This window comes from Nerophis ophidion, linkage group LG20 (assembly GCF_033978795.1).
Source record: "Nerophis ophidion isolate RoL-2023_Sa linkage group LG20, RoL_Noph_v1.0, whole genome shotgun sequence".
Lineage (NCBI taxonomy): Eukaryota > Metazoa > Chordata > Actinopteri > Syngnathiformes > Syngnathidae > Nerophis > Nerophis ophidion.
In genome coordinates, this window is record NC_084630.1 from 8,786,889 (window position 1) to 8,796,876 (window position 9,988).

General features: G+C 42.5%; 1 protein-coding gene across 1 annotated transcript in view; it reads left to right on the top strand.

Annotated features, from left to right (window-relative positions):
* The first annotated feature begins 3,210 nt into the window (after positions 1-3,210).
* The window catches only part of LOC133538697 (AP-1 complex subunit mu-2), a 23,380-nt gene continuing 16,602 nt past the window's right edge, over positions 3,211-9,988 (top strand). Inside the window, exon 1 of the mRNA XM_061880414.1 lies at positions 3,211-3,415. Coding sequence (XP_061736398.1) covers positions 3,374-3,415 — 42 coding nt within the window. The 5' untranslated portion in view covers positions 3,211-3,373. The remainder of the gene's footprint in view (positions 3,416-9,988) is intronic.

Below are 9,988 nucleotides of genomic sequence, written 5' to 3' on the forward strand. Positions count from 1 at the left end.
AATATTTTATTTTCGTTTTGGATTTTTCCACTAAGGTGTTTCCACACTTATTCATATGCTGAAGACCCTTTTTTTAATGCAATTCCTCCCAACACCACTTTACAAAATAAATAAATACATTTCCAAATAAATAAAGTGATACAATAAAATAGGATGAATTAATAATAATTACATGTATCCCCCCAAAAAAGTATCACTATTTCAATATCCTTAAATTTGCATTCATTATTTAACTACTCCATTCTTTTTCTTTTTTTGAGGAAATAGAAGTGGATCAGAAGCATAAAAAAAATTAAGTAAAATGAAAGTGAACAATTTCTGAAGTACATTAAAATAATTTAGCTATTTCCACGCTTATTTACATGCTGAAGACTCTTTCCAATGCAATTCCTCCCAACACCACTTTTTTTTTAATTTTCCCGAGTAAACTCTTCTGAAGGAATCAATAAAGTACTATGTTCTTTGTCCTCCAAGGGACTTTTAAAATGCTACCAACAATGTCAACTGTTGCATCATGGCCTCTATAAAGACGCAGTGCTTTGTCCTGTGATGATTGTCACATGTTTTTATGAGGAAGAGCCTCACTGGTGTGGACACAAGGAGTGAAGTGAGATAGTGGGCAAGGTAAACTGGCCACCTGTCTCTTCAAAAAGCAAACATTCACACACCTTTTTAGAACATACGTTAGAACAGGGGTCACCAACCTTTTGGAAACCAAGAGCTACTTATTGGGTACTGATTAATGGGAAGGGCTACCAGTTTGATACACACTTAAATAAATTGCCAGAAATAGCCAATTTGCTCGATTTACCTTTAATAAATAAATCTATATATATAAAAAATGGGTATTTCTGTCTGGCATTCCGTCGTACATTTTTTTTAATTTTACGGAAGGTTTTTTTAGAGAATAAATGATGAAAAAAAACTTCATTGAATGGTTTAAAAGAGGAGAAGACAGGAAAAAAAATGAAAATTAAATTTGAAAACAGTTTATCTTCAATTTCGAGTCTTTAAAATTCAAAATTCAACCGAAAAAAAGGACAAAAACTAGCTAATTTGAATCTTTCTGAAAAATTTTTAAAAAGAATTTATGCAACATCGTTATTAATATACCTGATTAAGATTAATTTTAGAATTTTGATGACATGTTTTAAATACGTTAAAATCCAATCTGCACTTTGTTAGAATCTAACAAAGACAAATCATTATTTCTTCTAGATTTTCCAGAACAAACATTTTAAAAAAAATTCAAAAGACTTTGAAATAAGATTTAAATTTGATTTTAAAGATTTTCTAGATTTGCCAGATTTTTTAATTTTTTTATTTTATTCAAAATAAATTTGAAGAAATAATTCACAGATATTCTTCATCGAAAAAACAGAAGCTAAAATGAAGAATTAAATTAAAATGTATTTATTATTCTTTACAATAAAATAAAAAAAATACTTGAACACTGATTAAAATTGTCAGGAAAGAAGAGGAAGGAATTTAAACGGTAAAAAGGTATATGTGTTTAAAAATCCTAAAATCATTTTGAAGGTTGTATTTTTTCTCTAAAATTGTCTTTCTGAAAGTTATAAGAAGCAAAGTAAAAAAATAAATGAATGTATTTAAACAAGTGAAGACCAAGTCTTTGAAATATTTTCTTGGATTTTCAAATTCTATTTGAGTTTTGTCTCTCTTAGAATTAAAAATGTCGAGCAAAGCGAGACCAGCTTGCTAGTAAATAAACACAATTTAAATAAATAGAGGCAGCTCACTGGTAAGTGCTGCTATTTGAGCTATTTTTAGAACAGGCCAACGGGCGACTCATCTGGTCCTTACGGGCTACCTGGTGCCCGCGGGCACAGCGTTGGTGGCCCCTGCATTAGAACAATGTTTTTCAACCACTGTGCCGCAGCACACTAGTTTGCCGTTAGATATTGTCTGGTGTGCCGTCGGAAATGATGCAACTTGACCTATCCATCCATCCATCCATTTTCTACCGGTTATTCCCTTTTGGGGTCGCGGGGGGCGCTGGCGCCTATCTCAGCTACAATCGGGCGGAAGGCGGGGTACACCCTGGACAAGTCGCCACTTGACCTAATTGGTTCAAAAAAATATTTTTTGGGCAAATGAATAATTATAATCTGCAAATACCTTGCCGTTCCTTACCGTCCGTGATGTGTAGAACTTGGCTGTAGAACTGTGATCCCAATATGCAGACAACAGCCTGCAGGTAAAAAAAAAAAAGGTATGTAACGCTTAAGCCAATAATGAACAAAAGGAAAAGGTAATAAAGCAAAGGGATGGCTATGTAAAAAGACAGTAAAACTGAACTGGTTACAAAGTAAACAGAAGCAGAATGCTGGACGACAGCAAAAACTTGCAGCGTGTGGAGCAGAGACGGACGGCGTCCACCAAGTACATCCGTGCATCAACAATGTCCCCACAAAGAAGGATAAAAACAACGGAAATATTCTTGATTGCTAAAACATCGCTCAAAGGAAGACATGAAACTGCCAAAATAACAGCGCAAGACAAGAACTAAAGCACTCCACACAGGAAAACACCCAACAAACTCAAAATAAGGCAACAGGAGGACCTGGTGGAGTTTCATTTTTTAACGTTGGGGACATCTCTACGCTGCTGACCCGCCTCCGCTTGGGATGGTTTCCTGTGGACGGGACTCTCGCTGCTGTCTTGGATCCGCTTGAACTGAACTCTTGCGGCTGTGTTGGAGCCACTATGGATTGAACTTTCACAGTATCATGTTAGACCCGCTCGACATCCATTGCTTTCGGTCCCCTAGAGCGGGGGGGGGGGCTTGCCCACATCTGAGGTCCTCTCCAAGGTTTCTCATAGTCAGCATTGTCACTGGCGTCCCACTGGATGTGAATTCTCCCTGCCCACTGGGTGTGAGTTTTCCTTGCCCTTTTGTGGGTTCTTCCGAGGATGTTGTAGTCGTAATGATTTGTGCAGTCCTTTGAGACATTTGTGATTTGGGGCTGTATAAATAAACATTGATTGACATTGATTGAACGTTTTCTGCTGGTGTTGTGCCTCCGGATTTTTAAATGGAAAAAAATGTTGAAAAACACTGCATTAGAATAGAAAAGCACTGACTGCATGTGTTGTCATGTTTTGTCTATGCGTGTGCACACGGCGCCCTCTGGTGGATAAACGCCGCGGTGCACCCTTTTTCCCCCCTCTTTGGTCCAGGTGAGCCGCTTTGGTGAATGTTTCACCTGGAGACGATGACGTCACGACGCGTTCACGTACAGGCCGAAGATCCCCGCTGTTGAGTCGCTTCGGTGCGGATGTTGGCTTTTTTGTGTCGATTTTAACGGCAGTTGTCAACTCCAAAGTTGTATAGCGCGCGTTTGAATGCGAGATGTCTCTCTCCGCGGTGTTTGTGCTGGACTTGAAGGGCAAGGTAAGCAGGAAGTACAGTAAAAGTTCTAGACATTTCTTGTTGAGATTGAACACGTAGCGACCTGAACGTGACACGACGCAACAAAAACACAACATTGTAAAAATGTACGCGCACTAAATGTCACGGTAAGTGTTACAAAGATACCGTAATGGCGGTCGAATAGTTAAAAATTAATGACGTGCGAGCTGCACTGTCGGGCTTACATTTGTGTGCTTCCGGGATCATGGTGCAAGCGATACTGCACTTCTGAAGGTCGACCTGATACCAAGTAAGGAGCCAGTATCACTGATAGTGGAATTTTTTTACGTGACTTTTTTTTCACGTTGAATCTTCAACTGTTAAAGGCCAACTGAAATGAGATGTTCTTATTTAAACGGGTCCATTCTATGTTGTCTTACTTGATCATTTCGCGATATTGCCATATTTTTGCTGAAAGGATTTAGTAGTGGGGCGGTTTATCTCGGTTGGTAGAGCAGCCGTGCCAGCGACTTGAGGGTTGCAGGTTCGATTCCCGCTTCCGCCATCCTAGTCATTTCCGTTGTGTCCTTGGGCAAGACACTTTACCCACCTGCTCCCAGTGCCACCCACACTGGTTTGAATGCCATTTCCATCCATCCATTTTCTACCGCTTATTCCCTTTCGGGGCAGCGGGGGGCGCTGGCGCCTATCTCAGCTACAATCGGGCGGAAGGCGGGGTACACCCTGGACAAGTCGCCACCTCATCGCAGGGCCAACACAGATAGACAGACAACATTCACACTCACATTCACACACTAGGGACCATTTAGTGTTGCCAATCAACCTATCCCCAGGTGCATGTCTTTGGAAGTGGGAGGAAGCCGGAGTACCCGGAGGGAACCCACGCATTCACGGGGAGAACATGCAAACTCCACACAGAAAGATCCCAAGCCTGGATTTGAACCCAGGACTGCAGGAACGTCTTATTGTGAGGCAGACGCACTAACCCCTCTTGAATGTAACTTAGATATTGGGTTTCACTATGTAAAGCGCTTTGAGTCACGAGAGAAAAAGCGCTATATAAATATAATTCATTTCACTTCACTAGAGAACATCGACGATAAAGTTCGCAACTTTTGGTCGCTAATAAAAAAGCCTTGCCTGTACCGGAAGTAGCAGACGATGTGCATGTGACGTCACGGGTTGTGGAGCTCCTCACATCCTCACATTGTTTACAATCATGGCCACCAGCAGCGAGAGCGATTCAGACCGAAAAAGCGACGATTTCTCCCTTAATTTGAGCGAGGATGAAATATTTGTGGATGAGGATAGTGAGAGTGAAGGACTAGGGGGAAAAAAAAGGCGAGGGCAGTGGGAGCAATTCAGATGTTATTAGGCACATTTACTAGGATAATTCTGGAAAATCCCTTATCTGCTTATTGTGTTACTAGTGTTTTAGTGAGATTATATGGAACCTGAAAGGGGTGTGGCCACGGATGTGGTGACCGGCAGAGGAGGTTAGAGAGTCCGCAGCTGCAGGAGGACGCAAGCTCCGCTCATGTCTACGGTAATAGCTGATTTATTACCACAATTTTCTCGACCAAACCTGCCGGTTGACATGTGGTCCTCACATTGTTTATAATCATGGCCACCAGCAGCGAGAGCGATTCGGACCGAGAAAGCGACGATTTCCCCATTAATTTGAGCGAGGATGAAAGATTTGTGGATGAAGATAGTGAGAGTGAAGGACTAGGGAAAAAAAGAAAAAGGATGTTATTAGACACATTTACTAGGATAATTCTGGAAAATCCCTTATCTGCTTATTGTGTTACTAGTGTTTTAGTGAGATTATATGGTACCTGAAAGGGGTGTGGCCACTGATGTGGTGACCGGCAGAGGAGGTTAGAGAGTCCACAGCTGCAGGAGGACGCAAGCTCCGCTCATGTCTACGGTAATAGCCGACTTATTACCACAATTTTCTCGACCAAACCTGCCGGTTGACATGTGGTCCTCACATTGTTTATAATCATGGCCACCAGCAGCGAGAGCGATTCGGACCGAGAAAGTGACGATTTCCCCATTAATTTGAGCGAGGATGAAAGATTTGTGGATGAAGATAGTGAGAGTGAAGGACTAGGGAAAAAAAGAAAAAGGATGTTAATAGACACATTTACTAGGATAATTCTGGAAAATCCCTTATCTGCTTATTGTGTTACTAGTGTTTTAGTGAGATTATATGGTACCTGAAAGGGGTGTGGCCACGGATGTGGTGACCGGCAGAGGAGGTTAGAGAGTCCACAGCTGCAGGAGGACGCAAGCTCCGCTCATGTCTACGGTAATAGCCGACTTATTACCACAATTTTCTCGACCAAACCTGCCGGTTGACATGTGGTCCTCACATTGTTTATAATCATGGCCACCAGCAGTGAGAGCGATTCGGACCGAGAAAGCGACGATTTCCCCATTAATTTGAGCGAGGATGAAAGATTTGTGGATGAAGATAGTGAGAGTGAAGGACTAGGGAAAAAAAGAAAAAGGATGTTAATAGACACATTTACTAGGATAATTCTGGAAAATCCCTTATCTGCTTATTGTGTTACTAGTGTTTTAGTGAGATTATATGGTACCAGAAAGGGGTGTGGCCACGGATGTGGTGACCGGCAGAGGAGGTTAGAGAGTCCACAGCTGCAGGAGGACGCAAGCTCCGCTCATGTCTACGGTAATAGCCGACTTATTACCACAATTTTCTCGACCAAACCTGCCGGTTGACATGTGGTCCTCACATTGTTTATAATCATGGCCACCAGCAGCGAGAGCGATTCGGACCGAGAAAGCGATGATTTCCCCATTAATTTGAGCAAGGATGAAAGATTTGTGGATGAGGATAGTGAGAGTGAAGGACTAGGGAAAAAAAGAAAAAGGATGTTATTAGACACATTTATTAGGATAATTCTGGAAAATCCCTTATCTGCTTATTGTGTTACTAGTGTTTTAGTGAGATTATATGGTACCTGAAAGGGGTGTGGCCACGGATGTGGTGACCGGCAGAGGAGGTTAGAGAGTCCACAGCTGCAGGAGGACGCAAGCTCCGCTAATGTCTACGGTAATAGCCGACTTATTACCACAATTTTCTCGACCAAACCTGCCGGTTGACATGTGGTCGGGAACCATGTTCGCTTGACCGCTCTGTTCCATATCAAAGCTTCCCCTTCGGGAATGTAAACAAGGATACACCGGCTGTGTTTGTGTTGCTAAAGGCAGCTGCGATACACCGCTTCCCACCTACATCTTTTGACTTCTCCATTATTAATTGAACAAATTGCAAAAGATTCAGCAACACGGATGTCCAGAATACTGTGTAATTATGCGATTAAAGCAGACGACTTTTAGCCGTAAGCGGTACTGGGAAAAACATGTCCGCTACCACCGGTGACGTCATCATACGCGTCATTATTCCGCGACGTTTTCAACAGGATACTTTGCGGGAAATTTAAAATTGCAATTTATTAAACTAAAAAGGCCGTATTGGCATGTGTTGCAATGTTAATATTTCATCATTGATATATAAACTATCAGACTGCGTGGTCGGTAGTAGTGGGTTTCAGTAGGCCTTTAAGTATGATTATAATCTAAATTAAACTTGGGACGAAAACTAATGTTTATCCAAAATAATCATTGTGGAATACAACAATAAAAGTAAAACGATACATGGGTTTCATTATTCTTTCCTTATCCATGTGTTTGAGCAAATTAAACTGTACAAAATAAGCAAAAATATACAAAAAAAATACTATTGCCTCTTGTTCCATTCCTTAAGCTTTTTCCCCTATTAAGCCCTTGTTCTTCTTCACAATATGAATGCTTCTGTAAAAAGTTAAAGTACCAATGATAGTCACACACACACTAGGTGTGGGGAAATTATCCTCTGCATTTTGACCCATCCCCTTGATCACCCCCTGGGAGTTGAGGGGAGCAGTGAGCAGCAGCGGTGGCCACACCCGGGAATCATTTTTGGTGATTTAAACACCAATTCCCACCCTTGATGCTGAGTGCCAAACAGGGAGGTAATGGGCCCCATTTTTATAGTCTTTGGTATGACTCGGCCGGGGTTTGAACTCACAACCTACTTATCTCAGGGCGGACACTCTAACCACTAGGGTTCTGAGTAGTATATATTTATATAGTTTAATATTTATTCCCTGTAACACATTGAACATAAATATGTGAGGGGAGCAGTGAGCAGCGGGGGTGGCCACGCTCGGAAATTATTTGGTGATTCAAGCCCCAATTCCAACCCTTGATGCGGAGTGCCAAGCAGACTGGTAATGGGTCCCATTTTTATAGACTTTGGTATGACTTCGCCGGGGTTTGAACTCACAACCTACCGATCTCAGGGCGGAAACTCTAAGTTGCAGAGTCTTTTAGGAATGGTTGAAAGGACAATGGTGTAGGTGGGAGACAGGTGGTGCCCAAGACCACCTCCTCTGACGAACACAAGTTAATCATCAGAGTATATACATTGAATTATTTACGATGCAGGGGGTAGGGTGTGGAGGGGGGATTAGGTTTGGTTGATATCAGCATTTCAGTCATCAACAATTGCATCATCTGAGAAATGGACATTGTAACAGTGTAGGTCTCCCTTCGTAAGATATGTACAGTATATACATTTGATTATTTACAATCCGGGGAGATGGGATGTGGTGGGGCAGACGGAGTCAGTCTAGAGTTGAAGTTGCCTGGAGGTGTACTTTTAGCACAGTTTTGAAGGAGGGTAGAGATGCACTTACTTTTACACCAGTTGGGAGTGCATTCCACATTGATGTGGCATAGAAGGAGAATGAGTTAAGACCTTTGTTAGATCGGAATCTGGGTTTAACATGGTTTGTGGAGCTCCCCCTGGTGTTGTGGTTATGGCGGTCATTCTGGAAGTAGTCTGACATGTACTTCAGTATCAGGGAGCTGTAGCGGATTTTATGGACTAGGCTCAGTGCAAGTTGTTTTACTCTGTCCTCCACCCTGAACCAGCCCACTTTGGAAAAGTGGGTAGGAGTGAGGTGTGATCTGGGGTGGAGGTATAGAAGTAACCTGACTGGCTGGTTTCTGGGATCTTTGGTGTTTAGATTTGAGGGTTTTGGAGGTGTATGCGTAATCGAAAAAGGGTTGAATGAGAGTTCCCGCTAGAATCTTCATGGTGCTTTTGTTGACCAGAGAGTAGTTTCTGTTGACAAATCTTGTTCGTTGGTTGACCTTTTTGAGTACCTTGGTTGCCATTTTATCACATGAAAAATTAGCCTCTAGAATGGAACCTAGGTAGGGGACCTGACCTGTCCTTTAATAGTGAAGTCACTGATTTTCTTAAGGTTGATTCGGGACCTAAATAGGATGGATTCCGTTTTACCGAGCCAGGTGCAAATTCTACAGCACTGAGGATTTTTTTCCACCTGTGACTTGTCCTTGCCGGATACCAACAGGGCCGAGTCATGCGCAAAAAGGAACAATTCAGTCGCATGCGGATGACATGTCGTTTACGTATATTAGGAACAGTAAAGGCCCTAATATACTGCCTTGGGGGACTCCATATCTTACTGAGGAGGGCAGGGGGGACATGGTGCCATTCACAAAATGAGTGGAAGTCTGCTGGAGTAGTCTACAGTCATACAGTAACAAACAATTACACCTCTATTAAACTTAAATACCATAGATCAAATATATTTACCACAGTAATATCATCAAAACTTACCTGACTGGATGAAGTCCTTGGGCTCAAATACTAGTGTGGCCTTAATAGCCCTGCTGTAGTGTGTAGCATGCTGGGAATTATCTGTGTGATTATGTGATGGAGAAATGCACAGTGCAGGGTTGACATTCTACTGAATTTGCATTAAATCAGTTTTACCTAATCATCATGCTGCAAGATCTAGCATGTCGCATTCAATGTTTATTCCCATTCACTTTAAGGTTTTACTAATTACGTATAAAATACTACACGGTCTAGCTCCAGCCTATCTTGCCGATTGTATTGTACCATATATCCCGGCAAGAAATCTGCGTTCAAAAGACTCCGGCTTATTAATGATTCCTAGAGCCCAAAAAAAGTCTGCGGGCTATAGAGCGTTTTCCGTTCGGGCTCCAGTACTCTGGAATGCCCTCCCGGTAACAGTTCGAGATGCTACCTCAGTAGAAGCATTTAAGTCTCACCTTAAAACTCATCCGTATACTCTAGCCTTTAAATAGACCTCCTTTTTAGACCAGTTGATCTGCCGCTTCTTTTCTTTCTCCTATGTCCCCCCCTCCCTTGTGGAGGGGGTCCGGTCCGATGACCATGGATGAAGTACTGGCTGTACAGAGTCGAGACCCAGGATGGACCGCTCGCCTGTATCGATTGGGGACATCTCTACACTGCTGATCCGCCTCCGCTTGAGATGGTCTCCTGTGGACGGGACTCTCGCTGCTATCTTGGATCCGCTTTGGACTGAACTCTCGCGGCTGTGTTGGAGCCACTATGGATTGAACTTTCGCAGCATCATGTTAGACCCCCTCGACATCCATTGCTTTCGGTCCCCTAGAGGGGGGGGGGTTGCCCACATCTGAGGTCCTCTCCAAGGTTTCTCA